At 48.5% G+C, this 17,477-nt stretch overlaps 1 protein-coding gene, 1 long non-coding RNA gene and 1 other non-coding gene across 12 annotated transcripts in view; 2 read left to right on the top strand and 1 right to left on the bottom strand.

Annotated features, from left to right (window-relative positions):
• Ubr4 (ubiquitin protein ligase E3 component n-recognin 4) overlaps window positions 1-17,477 on the bottom strand; it is a 113,957-nt gene that overhangs the window by 55,088 nt on the left and 41,392 nt on the right. For 5 of the 9 annotated variants that reach the window (XM_031379259.1, XM_031379261.1, XM_031379263.1 and 2 more), the window contains exons 33-52: window positions 16,811-16,999; window positions 16,289-16,352; window positions 14,843-15,034; window positions 14,244-14,314; window positions 14,017-14,164; window positions 13,435-13,662; window positions 12,799-12,969; window positions 11,326-11,508; window positions 10,434-10,592; window positions 9,984-10,136; window positions 9,442-9,669; window positions 8,363-8,520; window positions 6,637-6,808; window positions 6,151-6,352; window positions 4,979-5,142; window positions 4,293-4,509; window positions 2,758-2,974; window positions 2,031-2,063; window positions 850-913; window positions 410-544 (exon numbers count right to left, since the gene is read on the bottom strand). In XM_031379259.1, coding sequence (XP_031235119.1) covers window positions 410-544; window positions 850-913; window positions 2,031-2,063; window positions 2,758-2,974; window positions 4,293-4,509; window positions 4,979-5,142; window positions 6,151-6,352; window positions 6,637-6,808; window positions 8,363-8,520; window positions 9,442-9,669; window positions 9,984-10,136; window positions 10,434-10,592; window positions 11,326-11,508; window positions 12,799-12,969; window positions 13,435-13,662; window positions 14,017-14,164; window positions 14,244-14,314; window positions 14,843-15,034; window positions 16,289-16,352; window positions 16,811-16,999 — 3,148 coding nt within the window. The remainder of the gene's footprint in view (window positions 1-409; window positions 545-849; window positions 914-2,030; window positions 2,064-2,757; window positions 2,975-4,292; window positions 4,510-4,978; window positions 5,143-6,150; window positions 6,353-6,636; window positions 6,809-8,362; window positions 8,521-9,441; window positions 9,670-9,983; window positions 10,137-10,433; window positions 10,593-11,325; window positions 11,509-12,798; window positions 12,970-13,434; window positions 13,663-14,016; window positions 14,165-14,243; window positions 14,315-14,842; window positions 15,035-16,288; window positions 16,353-16,810; window positions 17,000-17,477) is intronic. The other 4 variants (XM_031379260.1, XM_031379265.1, XM_031379264.1 and 1 more) reach the window with 1 other exon arrangement.
• Window positions 3,497-8,701, top strand: LOC116096928. Of its 2 annotated transcripts, none has more exons than XR_004121157.1 (7): window positions 3,497-3,528; window positions 3,774-3,818; window positions 4,397-4,579; window positions 5,043-5,287; window positions 6,181-6,236; window positions 7,592-7,804; window positions 8,401-8,701. It is a non-coding gene; the product is annotated as an uncharacterized LOC116096928 (long non-coding RNA). The 2 variants fall into 2 exon arrangements; XR_004121156.1 differs by having other exon boundaries at window positions 8,120-8,701.
• Trnai-aau lies at window positions 4,055-4,127 on the top strand. Its single transcript has one exon. It is a non-coding gene; the product is annotated as a tRNA-Ile (tRNA).

Below are 17,477 nucleotides of genomic sequence, written 5' to 3'. Positions count from 1 at the left end.
CTGCTGCCCCACGCCACAGCTGAGGGCTGGGGACATCCACCTGCCACACATGTAGGCCTGCTGCCCCAGGCCACAGCTGAGGGCTGGGGACATCAGCACATTAACCACCTATGGGCACAGCCCTGATCCTCGCTCATTCTCTCTCTCGCACAAGAATCAGTTGCCCACACTCTATTTTTTAAGACTTGCTGATCTTGCTAAGAGGGACAGAAAAATAAAGCAACATGCCAGTGGCCCACTAGATGGCTTTCTCAGTCTAGGGTAGCATCCATACATCTTAGGAGAACCCTAGGACTCTAATCTCAGTGTGAGCTTTCCTCCTGCTTACTTTACAGATGGAGAGCCAACTTATTCCCGTCATTCAGGACAGTTCCCCCTTCTACATAAGTCTCCCAGGGAGGGAGGTTACCTTGTGGCTGTGGTAGGCAGAACGGCTGCTGTGCAGGCTGGCCAGGAGGCTCTTTGATTGCTGTTGGACACTGGCAGGCGCTGGCAGGGAGAGCAACAAGGTGGCCAGCTCCTGGGCTGCGTGCTTGTTTCTCTCCTGATAGGAAAGACAGCAGGGTTATCACTCAGCACATTACGACACTGCAGAATGCTCTCTATCTGCCCTTCCCTCCTGCCTTCCAGGCCAGCCAAACTAGGTTACCCACCACTGACTACAAAGAGCAGCAAAGAATATTTCTAAACTTGAACCATCCTACGACATAGGTGCAGCAGCTCAGGGATGCTTCACACATCAAGACTGTGCCGTCAGAATTCTTCAGCTCCAAGGCAGCAGGCCTCAGTCAACAACCCTACTTCCTGCCTCTTCAGAAAGCTCCCATGCACTTTGAAGAAATAACTTGCCTTCTCAATGATTGGGCCAACAGCAAAGCAGCTTTCCAGGGCTTCCAAAGAACTCACAACCAGCCTGGGGAGACAGAAAGCCTGGCTTGAGTACAAGCACTGTTCTCTCTGCCTCAGTGTGTCAGCCCGGCAAGCTGCAGTTGTGAGGACCTTGGGGACAGCTACCGAATGCCAAATACAAAAATCAAAGCACTCTAAGACCTGCCACAGGCGCCGTGCATACCGCTGCTGTGTTATAGGCCAGAAGAAACCTGGCTCCTGCTCGGAGATCAACCTGAGGCCATGTTCATAATCCGCCACTCAAAGGCGGTGGGGCTTTTCTTCCTCAAAGAGGATAAATGTGCTTCCCTCTGCTGCCTGTGGCAGGGATCCTGAGATGGGCTAAGTCTCGATGCAGCAGTGCCCGAAGCTCAGGTGCTCAGACATCAGTGGGCAGAAGGAGGCACAAGGGAGATGTTAAAGCCATCTGTTTACACTGGCAATGTTAAGGTTAGGCTTCTGCTTACACAGCCAGGAAAATGCACACAGGCATTCCCTATGGGCTCTCTCGGTACAGGAGCAAACAGACTATTTTTAGATGCATGCCACTGGAATATTCAAAGGATAGTACAAAGCATATTTAGAACATGGAACTCCTCCATTAGAAAAGAAGCAGGAAGCCTAGCCATTCAACAGTATCTATCAGATAACATGCTCTGGGCTTAATGCTGTGAATTTAAGTGGAGTAGTAAAATGACCAACATCCTAACAGCTGGGGTCTGGACAGGAAAGGAAAGCACTGAGAAAGTAGCCAGAGTGAAAAGGGGCAGGGGAAAGGAAGGCACCAAGGGAAGACAGAGGAGGCGTAGGACAAAGGGAAGTGGAATAGGCTTCAGGGGCTTATGAACTGGCAGGGGCATTTCACCCCTCTTTCCCATCCCTTCGCATTCATTGTACAAAATGTGCAGCAAGGATGGATTAAGGAAGACAGAGCCAAGAGGCTGATGTGGCCATCACCAAGGGTGCGCTCACAGTCCAGGGTAGGCTCTGGTTTACACATGGAGAGCTCTGCAGCCATGCAATGACCACAACAGAAAGTAGCAGGACTTGGAACAGAAGCAAATCAGCGCAAAGCCACAATGCGGACGCTGTTCTCTGACACACACGCACTCGTGCAGAGAAAAGAAACAGGGCATACTAACCGATCCAGCTTGGTTAGGGACTCAGTTTCAGAACTTGGGGGAGAAGCAAAGGGAAAAAAAAAGGAAAAAAAATGTGAAGCTCAGAGAAACCTAGAAACACATCCTAAGCAAACGATATATGAATGGGGGCAGGGAGAGAGGCAGAAGTGGGGAGGCTGCTGGTGGGGTGCAGTGACTCCAAGCACAGCTGTCTCAGGGCTTACAATGTAAGAAGCTCACTCACTCTTACATCAGGACCTGCTTCATCTACCATGGCAAACCAGCAGCCAGCTAGCACAAAGAAGCCAAGCACGTGCTTCCGAATGCCACCGTAGGGAGGTCTAAGGACACTGCACTTTCCTGCAAGACGCTGCAGCAGCCTCTCTTGCTGGCAGTGTTACTACCACAGAGTAGCAACTTCCACAGAGAAAGATGAGAAGATGACGCAGTTGGCACAGAGGGAGGATGTTTGCTTCAGTCTGGATCCTAAGCTAGAGCATGGGTGTAGGCACTTTCTAGACCGCAGCCTGTGGCTATTCCAAACGCTTAAGGAACATTAAGTAAATGAGCAAGCTTCTGCCTGAACAGAGACCCAGCATCAGACACCTCGGAGTCCATTTCCCAGGCTCTGTGTGCATATTAGGGAGAAACTGAATGTTCCAAGGACTGAGAATTTGACAACCACAGACTAGCTTGGGAGACTCAAGTGCAAACGATTAAGAACCAAACCCTGCCAACACACTGGTACCTCTCCAGGACAGTGCCACTGGTTGTGGCTGGAGCGGCTGAGTCACTCTCTCCAGTGCCATTGCTCTGGTTCAGGTTAGGGGGGCAGATGTTGCTGACGGAGGCTGAAGGGAAATCTTCTGGGGGCTCATCAGGCCAGCCAAACTGCTCTTTAGTCTTGCCATAAATTTTTACAGCATCTATCATGGTGACACCAGCTGGATCCACGGAGGCACCAACTGTAATGAGCAAGAGAAGCCTTTAGGAAGCATATTTTCTAAGCGCTCACAGAACCCTTCCAAGGCAAGGCACAGAGCAATCAGGTACAGATGCAAACCACATCTGCCTCATACTCTGAAACCCGTGTCTGCTAAGAGGGACACTTTCAGTACGGCCACTGCTGAATACACAGGACAGTTGGGTGGATCATAGTCTGATGTCTATGGGAGAGACCTAACCATCACTGTAAGATCCTCTGGTGCCTACTTGTGTTCTACCTCCCACCTCCTTGTTCCCAATGTTCACTTGGCACTTTCCTTGTTCGGAGTACAGGTCATCACCGTCCATATGAACAGCAGCTATTTCTAGGAGAAGGACTTCAGCTAAGTAGCCAGTAACTGACAAAGAGCACACAGGCTCAGGAACGCGGGAAGAAAGCCCGGAGCCAGCCCGGAGCCAGCGATTCGGCTCACTTAGCGGAGTGCTGGCTGGGTTCCAATCTTAACACCACATAAACTGGCATTGTGACAAATGCCTCTAATTCTAGAACTCAGGAAGCAGAGGGAAGATCAAGGTCAGCCTCAGCTATACAATGTTCAAGGACAGCCTGGAATACACAAGACCCTGTCTATGAATGAATGAATGAAATGCAAAAAGTTTTGAGCCAGGGATATAGCTCAGTTGATAGGGCATATGCCTTCTGATTTCATCAGTCTTGCCTCCTGTCATGGAAGACTCCATCAATGAGGCTAAGGCAACATCAGCATAACAGCTAGCCGTGCCTGCCTCTCTCTACAACATACCTATTCTTTTTAACAGGCCTAATGGCACTGACCTGTAACCCCAGATACTCGGGAGGCTAAGGTAGGACAACCCCAAGTTCAATGTCTGTTTGACTCATAGAATGGGAGACTGTTTCAAAATAAAACAGTCAAGCCGCCAGGCTGAGGGAAAAGAGTACAGTCAGAAAATCTCCAAGGTCCTTCCTCCTGTATCCCCTCAATGGCTACCTGGGTAAGACCTAATTTCTTTGAACTCCATCCTAATCATGTCACAGGTATGAGAGGAAGAATTAAAAAAAAAAAAGCTAAAAGATGGCTGGTGATATAGCTCAGTGGTAAGAGCATTTGCCTAATATGCAAAAAGTTCTGGGTTCAATTCCCAGTACCATAGAAAGGAAACAAAGCAGTCTCCTCTCCAGGCAGCCTGCTCTTACACCTCCAAAAAAGGGAGAATAGGTCCATCAGGAAATCCCTCCCTAGCAGTAGAGGGCCACCTAGTGGTCGTCTGTTCTAGTCCCATGAGAAGGCTCCAGCCTGCCCTGGATGGCTGACTCACTGAAGAGGTTCAGCTTCCTGTCAGCCTGCAGGGCTTCCTCTCTGGTGAAGGGGAAATCAAACCAGCGGGAGCGGCTCAGGTTAAGCTGCATGGTTCTGCCAAAGATCTCTATGTAGGATGGAGCCCGCTCGATCGCCTGAGTCCCAATCTGGATCCGCATGCCCGTCATCACCATGGTGCTGCTGTTGTTGCTGATCTCAATGGTGAAGCCGCCAGGCTGCGGGAAAAGAGCATAGTCAGAAAATCTCCAGGGTCCTTCCTCCCACATCCCCTCAATGGCTACCTGGGTAAGACCTAATTTCCCTGAATTCCATCCTAATCATGTCACAGATATGAGAGGGAGAATGCTGGGCTCCTCCCTGAAGCTCGAACTATCAATGGTGCCCTGTACTCAATAACCCTTCCAACAATTGTAGGAAATTAGCCTGGGGGACTCAAGACCTTCAGCACATGAAAGAAGGTTAATTTATTTCAGGATCATTCGACCAGAAGGGAGTAATTTCAAATACATATTCTGTCTGATTCTAGCCCAACCTCTCAATGGTGGGAGCCCTTGCCTTGAATGTGCAAGGCTTTGGGTTCAACCTTCCTACTGAGGAGACAGGCACAACTTCTTCAACAACTTGTTCAACTCTTGCTCACAAGAGTGGCACCCACAAAGTGAGCCAGCCCCTTGTGCTGCTCACCTTGGTGTTAGCCACGTACATGCCAGTGGAGTTCAGCCTGTGCTTTATCTGCTGTGCATTGTAGACTTGCAGCAGGTCATTCCCACCAAACTCCACATCCGTTAGCTGCTGGTTGTGTTCAAAAAAGTCAATGGGGAAGGTCACCTGGCTGGACGTGCGGGCTGCTGTGGGAACAGTACCAGTTTGCCAGAACATTAATGTATAGTCTCAGCACCTCCCACCTCACTCCAAAGCTCAAGATTAAGCCCTGCTGACACTCTGCTCTAATCAAACGGGACTCCATCACCGCCTACCACAGTGATACTCCAGGTCAGCTCTCCAGCATGCTGTCCCTAACCATTTGTATGTATGTATGTATGTATGTATGTATGTATGTATGTGTCAGCATGGACTGTACAGTTTACAACACAACAAAATCTACTTCTTTAAGGTTCAATAAGATGCATTCTCATGTCAAACATGTCTAGAAACTCTAGAACAAATTTAAGGAAATGTGATGATGCCTGCAATATACTTCACTTACCCAGGACCATTCCTAAAAATTATGGTTCCTCTTCTTCAAAGAGTGCTCTCCTAGCCAGCAGCAAAAAAACCTTTGATGTCCACACTATTCTGCTGAAGACTGCTCAACTGAAGGGATCTACCCTCAGCTAGATCAAATACACAGGGAAGCCACCTTCCCTAACCCCAAAGAATAGCCAAAGTTGAAGATAACATTCTTTTTTTGTTTTGTTTTGTTGTTTTGTTTTGTTTTTGAGACAGGGTTTTTCTGTGTAGTCCTGGCTGTCCTGGAACTCACTCTGTAGACCAGGCTGGCCTTGAACTCAGAAATCTGCCTGCCTCTGCCTCCCAAGTGCTGGGATTAAAGGCGTGTGCCACCAACACCTGGCTAAGATAACATTCTTTATGGTACACCAAGAACTGCTAGCTCAAAATGGGCAGCAAACAGGGTTGCCACATGGGCCTATTTTAGAAAACTGGCTAGGACCGCCCTCTGACCTCATCAAGTAGGAAGGCAGGAAAGCCAGTTCTAGCCAGCACAGGGCCTCCTGTCACTGTCTAGGAGACTCATCAAGTAGGAAGGCAGGAAAGCCAGTTCTAGCCAGCACAGGGCCTCCTGTCACTGTCTAGGAGACTGCTGAGCCCATGGAGTTGGGGGGGGGGGGGCTTACTGATTGTAGCTGTTTTACGCTTTCGCACAGGTTTCATGATGCTGATGACGCTGCTGGGCTGCAGAGATGGCTGGAGCCAGTAAGAGGTATTCTCCACATTGGCCATGTAAATTCGCAGGCTGCCATCCTCACACAGCAGGATCATGGTTGTCCGCTGCTGCTCATTGCAGGCAGTGTGCCTAATGGCAACCATGTCTTGGATCTAGGAGGAGAAGACAAAGTGGAGAGGGAGGGAATTAGTCCTCACACATGTGGCTCAGGCTCCACAGAGGGAGGGCCCACATACAAAGGACAGCAAAGGCGGCAGCTAGAGACAGCTTTTGCCTGTTTATTTCTTGAGATGGGGGCTCAACATGGAGCGTAGGCTTGCCTCCCAAGGGCTAGAATTATGGCCTTGTGCCACCACACAGAGATGGAAAACTCTTTTCCAACTGCCAGAGATGGCCCAGATTCGTAGGCTGGGAACCCTGGGAAGAGGGCACTGACCTTTGCTTTGGCAGGAAGAGTCTTAATCTCTTGGATGAGAAACGTGTCTGGTTTCACCATGACCACCAGAGGCACGCCAGTAGTTTGCTGAACACAACACACCAAGCCAGGGTGGTTCATCACCTCGGACCACTGGCAAAGGGCAGGAGAAGTCTTACTGCCACCATTGGAGCTGCAGACACCAAAAGTGGATACAGTGTCACTCCCCATTGTCTAGTTCTTTCTTTAATAGACTGTCCTAGCGCAGCAGATGCCCTCCCCGCCAACCCCACTCCTGGCTTCCTCCTTACCGCCTGTCACCTGGGCAGCACAGTAGAGCTGTAACCCCCCAGGATGAGAAAGCAGGAAAGCTGGCTCTGTCTCTTGCAGGCTACAGCATTGGGTTAGCTGGCCTGGGACACTGCTGGAGAGTTGGCCCTTGTGGTGTGGGTGTAGGAGAGATGGCATTCTGACCAACCCAGCTACTACCCAGGCCCAGATCCAGGGCTTTGAGTTGGCCTGCCCCAACATCTATCCCACCTATGGACTGCTTGAGTGTGTGAAAGGACGGGGCCTGCAGATCCAAAGATGTAGGATCTCCATGACACAGGGCAACAAAACCAGGCAAAGCCTTTCAAAGAGTGCCTGTGAGGGGTTCAGCACTGATGGTGGGGCAGAAGCCAAAGGCCTAGAGAGGCAGATCAATGATCATTGCAATGACCATTTGCAAGTAGAGATGTATGGACAGAAGGGTGACTGTGGGATACACAGCAGCTTCCAGACTGAGTTGGTTTTGTTACTGTTGTTTTGGGTTTTTTTCCTTTGTTTTCTTTTGGTGCGGCAGGTTGCAAGGGCAAAGGGCAGATACAAAGGGGCAGGGAGACTGAGGTGCATGATGTAAAATTCACAAAGAATCAATACAAAGTTTAAAAAAAAAACAAAAAAATATAAAACTGTCCTATGTTACTCAAAACAGAACCCCTGGCCAAGCGTTCAGATGTGCAGTGGGTTGGTTTACTAAGAGCCAGGTGCATGCTACCATCACTGCAATGTGTGCCTCACTGAAGCTTTGCTGCTCGGAATAGGCGACCTGTCAAGACTATCAACACACAAGACCACAGAGCTGCGTAAGGTGGAAGGCGTGGGCCCTATGCAGTGCTCCTGTCCATTTGATGTCCTTCCAGACCAGGTTAATTCTATAAATTGAAAACAGCTCTTCATTGGTAGCTGAGGGGCAGAAGGGACTCTGAACCTCTTCTCCCAGCTCTAGCATCAGGAAACCTGATGAATGTCCTTACTTGCCCCAATCCTAGCCATTCCACCAGGACTGAGGCCACATCCTGTTTACTGATGGGCAGAGGGAGGGTGAGCTTCTCAGGGAGGTGAACTGAAGGGACAGGGTGAGTGCTCAGCTCCACTGTCTCCTCCTTCAAACCTGGTCATGGTTCTAACCTTAACTACATGGTTTCAAGTCTTGACTACAGGTTTTCTCTCTGTATAACAGCAAACTCCTCTGCCCCGCAAAGGAGGCTCCTCTTACAGTCTGGAGTCTCCACAGTAACGAATGAGCAAGCAGGCTTGCCAACCATGGTGGCTATTTATCTTTAAAGATAGAAGCTGGAGGCTACAAGCAGTGTGGGAAGCAGTAGTGGAGAGGAGGAGGGCTGAGGATGAGAAGGGAGGGCAGAGAGCCCCACTGAGCGAGGGTGTCTGTGAGGCCAATACTACTCAAGTCGATGGCTCTCACCTTTTGATGTTGATGGGGAAGAGCTGCAACACTTCCAGGGTGCTCCTGCTGACAGTGGCTGCAAAGGACTTGCCCTGACTGTAGCTGAAGAAAAGCATCTGCAACACGTGTGAATAGTACACAGACACGCCACCACCTGCCACCTGGCTGTTACTGTCCTGTAGGAGCAAAGACACGCATGTGCAGGACTTCACTTACTGGCCGGAACCCAACTTCTGGGGCAGAACTTTAACCTATCACCAGGCATGAGACCCCTATGAGTGGGCCTCACAATGACTAGCGAGCGTAATGCCCAGATGTTATAAAGGACTGACCAATAATAAACGTGCTTACAAAATACTATGGTAGGCAAAGTTAAATTTTAGCTAATCGAGTATAGCTCTGACAGGCAGCTTAGAGATGATAAGCTTGGCTAAAATTGCTAATTAAGACACACGCCTCTCCCTCTGCCAGGAAGGCAGGATGACCCTGGTGAACAGGCCCCTGGGAAAGCATCCCTGATCTGTCTCAGGATAACTGACAATATCCTATACTGTAAATCTCCCCAGTTGTCCAAACAAGCAAGCCTTGGGATTTATGTCTCTGTAAAACATAATTTCATTGCTCAATGTGTAACTTGGGGGTATGAAACTATATAAGCTAATGGAGATTTCAGTCAGGGCTGGTTCCCTTTTGTGCACTAGCCAGAACTGGTCATAGTGGCTATTATTAGTTTTTTGAGCTAGAGTGACAGCTTGGGACCTGGGTTCAAGTCCCAGACCCACATGGTGTCTGTCTCCTGAAGATCTAAGCCTCTCTTGTAGCCTCCAGTGCTTAACGCATGTGTACAGTGCACAGACAGAACTGCAAGCAAACACCCATACACATAAAAAAAATAAACCTGAGAGACATTAACTCTGTTAACAGATCTGAGAAGCAAGGACTTTACAGTCCAATTGCCTTAGTGATTTAGTTTTCACTATGAAGAAGAAGCAAAGAGCCCATGTGTACACACACAAGAAAGGGTAAGGAAACCAAAAGGGGGCAATAGAGGAGTTTCTCAACATACCGAACACAGAACAGACAAAAGTGACTCTAACCTTCAGGTCCTCGTGATTTATTTCCAGCACATTAGTGACATAGAAGGGGCCCTGCTGGGCACTGCTGGCCTCCTCCATGAGCTGTGTGTACATATACCCAGCAGAGGACATGATGACAACGATGTTCTTGCCTTCCTCGTTGAAAAGGAAGGTAACATCTCTTATCTTTGAGCTCGGCAGGAGGAAGTAGAAGGTTGGACTCAAGGCATCAATAGACAGGTCATAAATCTACAGGTGATAGGAGGAGAAAGAAAAGTGATCTTTCAGTCCCACCCCCAACACATGCCAGGAAATTCTAACTACACACTTCAGATTCATGGCCTTTCACCCTCCGGTCAACACACCCCACTAGTAAGGCCTTAAATATTACAGTGCACAAAAAAATAACTGTTTCCCAAATTCTTCAAGGAGTGAGCAGGAAGAGATACACAAATTTATAACAAGTAGTCACAAATGTGTACAGACACCTGCTGTCAACCTACTCAGCAACATACCAGATACTAGTTTTTAACTCCGGTGTTCAAGAAAGAATGAAAGCAAACCTTGACGAAGTCTGCAGTGACGATGGCTAGCTCAGTCTGTGAACCAGGGAGCCACACAGCTTTGATGATGAAGTTCCCTGTTGCCAACTGGGGATGTAGCACTAAGTGATCGGAGACAGAGCCTGAGCTACTGAAGGTAAGCACGTGGCAGTCCTGGACAAGGGTTCAAGAGCAGAATAGTTAAACTGTGACTGGTACAGTGAGCTAGTTCTCTCTGAGCTCACACGTGTCCCTTTCTCCTACCATCCCCAGCCTCCAGCCTGCATTTAGACTGCCTAGACACTCAGGTTTCTAGAACACACAGAGATTAGAGCAATCAGAAGACATGTAGTGAGCTCAGAGAAGGACATCTGCATTCCAGTAGCTTTCATGCCTTCAGCTGTCAGTGAGAGAGTGAAATTGAGCCCAGAGCTCCCAGCTCCGGGAGTCAGTCCTGCACTGCATGTTTACCTTCAGCCCACACACTGCCAGGTAGTCCTCCTTGCAGGGGTTCCCAGTAAGACTCAGCACTGTGAAGGGAACTGGGGCAGAAGCCAAGCGGGTTAGAGTCAACTTCCTCTTACTGGAATCTGCTTGCTTCAGGAGCGCTGAGAGCTGCAGCACTGTGATCTGCAAAGGAAGTGCAAGCTACTGAGGCCCAGACACTGACCAGGCCTGCATGGACTCTAGGCTAGGCAATTAAGGAGGGCTGTAAGTCACTGCCTTGTTTTGTGGACTTAGAAACCCTGCAGATGAAGTTCAGCCTCTACCACTCCCCAAAAGAAAGACACAGAAAATCATTCATGCCTTTCTCCCAATGAGGACAAAAAAGCCAAGTAATAAAGCCAACTGCTCTGTGCAGAATCTTCTCAGAACATCCTCCATTCCTATGCACCACTGCCCTCAAGCGTCCCATAAAGCACGTTCTGGATCAGCTGCTTGAAGGACAGTCCATACTGTCACTTAAGGTAAGACAGCCTCCCTGATAAGAGGCACAAACCGAGAAAAGATACCTAGCATTCCCCAACTGAGCATCTGCGTCCCTGGTGCAGGAATTACTAAACAAGGAACACTGACTTCCTAACAAGACTTCTGCCTCTTAGCTTGTACCTTTCCAAGTCCAAAAATGGGCAGGAATGGGAACTAAAGTTGTCCTGAACACCAGCCATTCACTGCCTTTGCCAGAGTCCTTCCCAAGTCATCTCAGTTCTAGTGATAACCAAGACTCAGGTCCAAGCCAAAGGATTTAATGACATCAGTCTTGAAAGCATTCTCAGAAGCAAATCATGGGTGTTTCCCCTCAGGGGGCCAATGTGAACACAGTCAGATCTTAAAATGAATGGAAAAGAATCATGGGACCTACCTTGCCCTTCTCGTGGCTAACAGCCAAATGCTGGCGGCGCCCATGGGGGGAAGAAAGCACACACATAGCCACCCGCCTGAGCACGTGGGCACTGATCAGCTGCCGTATAGTCTGGCCCTGGTCTCCACTGTAATTCATCCGAACATTCTCAAAGGCACCTTCCTGTGAGCCTAAGGTGGGAACCTGCAGAAGGGAGAAGCAGAGAAAGTATTGTAGAAAGCAAGTAAGACCGGGTAGATTCACCCACTGTCACCTGCACCCCTTACTCATTCAGCAGCATTCAATCTGGGAGGCAGGGCTATGTGAATCTAACCGAAATAAATTATATATATGCACATAATTCCCAAATAATAAAATTACTGACAAGAAAGGAAAAGTAGAAGGGCATAGTGGCAAAAGCCTTTAATAATCCCAGCACTTGGGAGGCAGAGGTAGGTGGATGTCTGAGTACCAGGCTAGCCTGGTCTATATAATGAGTTCAGGCCAACCAGAGCTCAAAACAAGCAAGTGATGGACATCAGCCTGCAGCCCAGCATCCTCAGCTGATTAAAGTCTACTGCTTCAGTCTGGTTACAACAGTGGAGTCAAATTCTCAGGAGAGTAAATTAAGTAGTGGCTGGTCTCAAACATTAAAATGTATTTTCACTTATAAAATGATGGTAATGATACAGAATATTTTCCCTTCATGCATCGCACCTGGCAAAAGTGAGCTTGGCAAGATAGTGGGTCACCAACTTCCATCTTTAATTTTGATGTCAGTATTTAAAATCTTCACCGCCCTGCTCAGGGTGTCTGTCCACACCTGTACTGGCCAAAGCTCCCAGCTCCCGGAGTCAGTCCTGCACTATATGGACCTTCTGTCCACATACTGCCAGGTGGTCCTCCTTGCAGGGGTTCCCAATAAGACTCAGCACTGTTTAAGTACAACTCACGGGCAGACTCACACTCTCCCAGGCCCTTCTGAATTCTACCCCAACCGACCGTACTCCTGTTCCCTCTGGGAACTGCTTCTACTTATCCCTGCAGCTCACAGGACTGACAGGCTGCACCCCAAGCTGTAATAACTGAAGGAACGCTGCCTTCAACGCAGGCTGGAAGTCAACAAAGGATAAAGCTATTCTGCAAGCTACTGAGCCTTAGGAAAGGACACAGCAAGAGGCTTTCGGTTTTATACAAGGAAGTTTCACTTATGGTGCCCATAAAATGGAGTCCCTCACATCTTAGTCCAGACACATGCATGCTTTAGTAAAAAGAAGACTTGCTGGCTAAATACCGGGACTCTTGTCAGACACACCTCATCTGTGGGATACTACACTGCTCAGAGTATAGTTGAGGAAGGCTGTGACCACAGATTCTAGGTTCTGCATGGCCTATGACCCACTAACTCTATTCCTCAGTTGCTGTGGTAAATATCAGGATGCCATGACACACAGGTTATACAGTCACTAAACCTTGAGACCCTGACATACTCACCATCAGCTGGTCCGTCATCTCCACAACCTTGTCCACTGTATGCAGTTCACTGAGGGCCTGCTGTGCCCGGCTGCTGCTCCCCACAGCTGAAGCCTGCTGAAAGTTGGTCTGAATGGCATCCATGAGGAAATTGAGCATGTCTAACACGAGAGGAGCGAAGGAGAAATTGGCCTGAGAGAGATCGAAACACAAGTGAAAAAAATAAAAATAAAAAAGAAGGAAAATTCACGAATCACATGACAGTCTTAACTGTCACCATCTAGAGCAGAGCACATCCCCTCTCCAGAATCCTAGCTCTGACAATAGTCAGTGAGAGGACTATTTCTAAGCTGAGATCCCACAGACACCCTAAGTCATTCACAGCACCTAGCATCTACCTCTCCTATGCATACAAAATGAGGAATAGGAAACACAATCACTCAATGGGTTCTGCATTCTGGACCCAGATATGAACTCCTCGGCAAGAAAGTAGGTCCCAGAATATCAGTCCCACTAGCTTTAAATGGGCAATACATGTTACTTACATACACACTACATAAATATGAAAGAAAAAATTGAGCTACCGGGGAGGCTCAGAGCACTGATCAGACCTGCTGGACTCTGTCCTGTGCACCAGTGCCCACCAGGAAGCCCCACCTGATTCTGCAGCTCCTCACGGCACCCCTCAACTGTACGGCACAGGCTGCTCTTCTTGGGCTTCTCTTCATCGGTAACCTTTCCATCACTGATGGTGACCTTGGCCTTGTCAGCGGGAGAGGTGCTGGCATGGCGCACCAGACTCTCGGAAACCCTAGGTTCATTCTGAAATGCTGACTCCTTCATGGTAGAACTCATACCACTGCTAGGAGTTCGCTTCACCAGTGCCTAGAAACAGAAACAGTCCATGTCCCTACGTTCCTGCTACAGTCAGGTGAGACTGTGCTGAGCTACTGGAAGCAGGAGGACCTGTCTACACATGCACTGTGATCCATGGGGCTCACTCAACATCCATCTTCACTGGCCCCTCAGAGCATCAGGCCTGACTATGTGAGAGGATGCTGCTTTTAATGCTCTCAGTGAAGTGCTTGGGCCACACACAAAGGGATTCCTCACCAATAACACAATGACAACGAATGCTTGGCCACACAGAGCTGAGGCGGGAATTTGCTGGTTTGCCTTAGATATCCCTGTGTTGCTAACAAGTTGCCCATGTGACACTGAGAAGGTCCTGTCACTCACCAAGCAGCTGCCATCTTCCTTGGCTCCACAGTCACAGAAAAAGGAACCATACTTGGCATAGGAAATCTCATGATCCTTGTGGCACACCTTCGCACATACTGTGCACACACCCACCCCATCCACCATCTTACAGGTGTGACAGTGGTACCTACAAGGGACAGAAATCAGCAGTAAGTCCCACGGAACAACACTGGAGGCCCAGCAATCCTCACTTTAAATGAACTCACCAATGCTGGTTCATAAATTCCTTCTGTGTGATGGTGAAGGTGCACAATTTATTGCAAAGAGAATCTTCATCCTTCAAAGATTAATGCATCTTTTTAATTATAAATGTCCCTCTCCATACAAGGTCCCATAAGAACACAATGGCTCCAACACTCCATGGAGAGACACCCCAGTGTCTAATGGGAACCTGTCCTTATTTGAAATAACCATTTGTTTAAAAGCCTCCTACAATTTCAACTGCTATCTTCTGGTTTTGTTGACAAGAAAGGGGTCGGCAAGACAGACAACAAAACCCTTTAACACTTTTGAGAGTGCCATCCCTCCCCAGACGTGCCCGGGATGGAGCAGAACAGTAACTCCAGCTCTCGAGAAGGAAGGCACACACTTATTGAAAAGCTACTTCAGCAGGAGACTGGCTCCATGCCGGCCAGCTCTGCGGGTCTAGAAAAACACAGCAGCAGACAGACACTTGCATTAGCCTTGTGAGCAGGAGAAAAGCAGCAGGACTCAACATCCTCAAGCCACCAAGGGAGGAAGAGTACCAAAGGCTCAAGCACACTGGACAGGTAGACAGCCATTTCCTTCCCTACTCAGAACTTACAGAGTCCTCAGCCTGGGAGTCCTCCTCTTCCACCGCTAACTCTTCCACCCAGTCTGAATCCACTTCAATGGCACGCTCTTCTCCATCCACTGACAGATGACTTGGTCCCTGACCATTACTCTGGCTCAGGGCATTTGTGACGTCAGCCAGGTAAGACATGATATGACATGTGCACTCCAAGACCATCACATGCTGCAAGAGAAGATGAGGAAGCTTTAGTTCTCATGTCAAGCACTTTCTAACAGATCTGGAGACCAGAGGGTGGTATTAAAGCAGAAGGGGAAGACAGCACATCAAACAGCACCCCAGCTCCTACCACGGCCTGCATACAGCGGCTCAGAGAGCTACAATGAATTCCTATGAACTTATTCCCTATTCAGCGTAAATCTGAGTAAATTTGAAGAATGTAATACAGATGGAAACTGAGGCCCCTCTAGACAAGACTGGCTTGAAAGGGTCTCCTAGCATTCTCCCTGCCAGAGACCTGCAAACCATAGCAGGCAGTTCTGTATTTCTCTCAAAAGTGCAGTGGACAGAGGCTGGGGAGACACTTAGTAGTTAAGAGCACATGCTGCTTTCAGAGGGCCCAGATTCCATTGCCAGCATCCACACCAGGTAGCCCTTAACTGCCTGGAACTCCAGCTCCAGAGGATCTAACTTGAGCTTAAGCATGCACATGAGTGAACACACACACAAACACAAACATACTTCACAAATAGAAAGCTAGACATGGTGGCGCACGCCTTTAGTCCTAGCACTCTCAAGGCAGAGGCAGGTAGATCTCTGAGTTCAAGACCAGCCTGAATATATCTAGTTCTAGGACAGCCAGGACTACATACAGAGACTGTGTCTCAAGTCCCCCATCCCCCAAAAGAAGTTTAAAAATGAAATAAAATAAATTTGAAATGGCTACATTAAAATACCAGCAATCACTGATAGTCAAAGATCAGGCTCAGACTTCTAAATTCCCAGAAGCCCCTTCACTCTGATAAATGGACAGTAATTAGGGAGAGGGGAGTCATCAGTCCTTACTGGGGTTTTGAGACCAGAGTCTGCCTTCAATCTAACCACCCTGCTAGGTTTGTGGATGGAGAATGAAAGAAAAAGCCTGACCTAGGACTTCTGTCATCCTCAAGCCCCTTTGCACAGAGCAGAGCTCTACAAGAGCAGTAGAGCTGAGGATGCCACCTGTGACCCACAGAAGCACCTCAGGCACAAGGAGGTCCCTCTGTTTAGGAAGGGCTCTGCCAAGTCCTGCCAGTGCATCACCTCCAGAGACTTGCATAGGGCCTAAAAGATACAGTCAGCAGGTCTGCTTTCCCAGGGCAAATGAGGCACTGGGGTTCTCTGCCTTGTCTTCTGTAGGCCAGAGAGATACAGAAGCTACAGCAGAGAGACTTCTCTCTTCCCCGGTTCCCTGTCTTCAGCCGTCCTCATTTTCCTTACCTTTCCATGCATTACATTGGCATTCAGTTTCTCAACCACATTCTTCTGTGACAGGTATTTCTTGCTGTCCCAAAGGAAAAAGAAAGAGAAGTCACAACTATCTGAGGATCCAAAGGAAGGACACACCTTCCAGGCCTTGAATCAACTTATAAGGCTTTGAAGGGAACCAGTCTGTTTAAGTAGCATGGCTTGGATTGGTTTGGGACCAACAGTAGCACTAAAAATAAGAAAGACAGCTAGACATGTACATTGCCTTTAATGCCGGCACTGGGAAGCTGAGACAAGGACTTTGGGTTTAAGACTGCATGAGACCCAGTCTCAAAGGAATACTCGCATATGTGCGTGCAAGTGTGTATGTGTGTGTGTGTGTGTATGTGTAGGTAGACAGGATGAAATAAACAGAGTAGACCTTAAGAATTTTAGGTTTACTTTATACTAACTCTGACTTATGAAGGAAGTAAGCTGCAAACAACCCTTCTTTCCTCTGAATACAGAACACTAGTAAGGTAAAGTCCCTCTTACCATCTGCCCAGCCAGTCCACTGCAGCATTGTGAAGCTGAAGGTGGCCAGCTCCTTGCCCAGCACTGGCTAGAGTGGCCATCACAACCATGAGCTCAGGGAAGCCGGTCCCATCACCATTCGCCAGCATATCTGTTGCCATGGGGGTCAGAGTGCCCAGAAGCACAGCACAAACACCTTCTCCAACTTGGCTAGTTCAAAAAAAGTAAAATAAAATAGGTATTCTAAGTATAGTCTTTCATTTTTAAGAGCACTTGAGACACCAGGCTACAAATGGTCAGTTCAAAACTCATGGTCACAGAGGGCCGTGGTTAATTTGAATGTGGGGAGGGGATTCAGGGGTAGGAGTGGGAGGCTGAAAGGGGCAAGAGGGAGATAAATGTTGGACAAATGGCTCAGCAGTTAGAGCACCCACTACTATCCCAAGAGCCTGGGTTTGAGTCCCAGCACCACATGGCAGCTCACAGCCACCTGTCAGGCTTGTCCCACAGGCCCCAGCGCCCTCTTCTGGCTTTCTCAGGCAGCAAGCACACAAGTGGTGCACAGACATCAGGCAGGCAAACATTCCCACTGCCACAATAAAGTGAAATAGAAACAAATTCTCTTTAAGAGGCATGCAGAGCCCTGTGAACTCAAGGCCAGCCTTTTCTTTTTTTTTTTTTGATATTT

This window comes from Mastomys coucha, unplaced genomic scaffold (assembly GCF_008632895.1).
Source record: "Mastomys coucha isolate ucsf_1 unplaced genomic scaffold, UCSF_Mcou_1 pScaffold18, whole genome shotgun sequence".
In the NCBI taxonomy this organism is placed as follows: Eukaryota; Metazoa; Chordata; class Mammalia; order Rodentia; family Muridae; genus Mastomys; species Mastomys coucha.
Note: the sequence above shows the minus strand (reverse complement) of the source record. Positions and strands in the feature narration are given on the sequence as shown.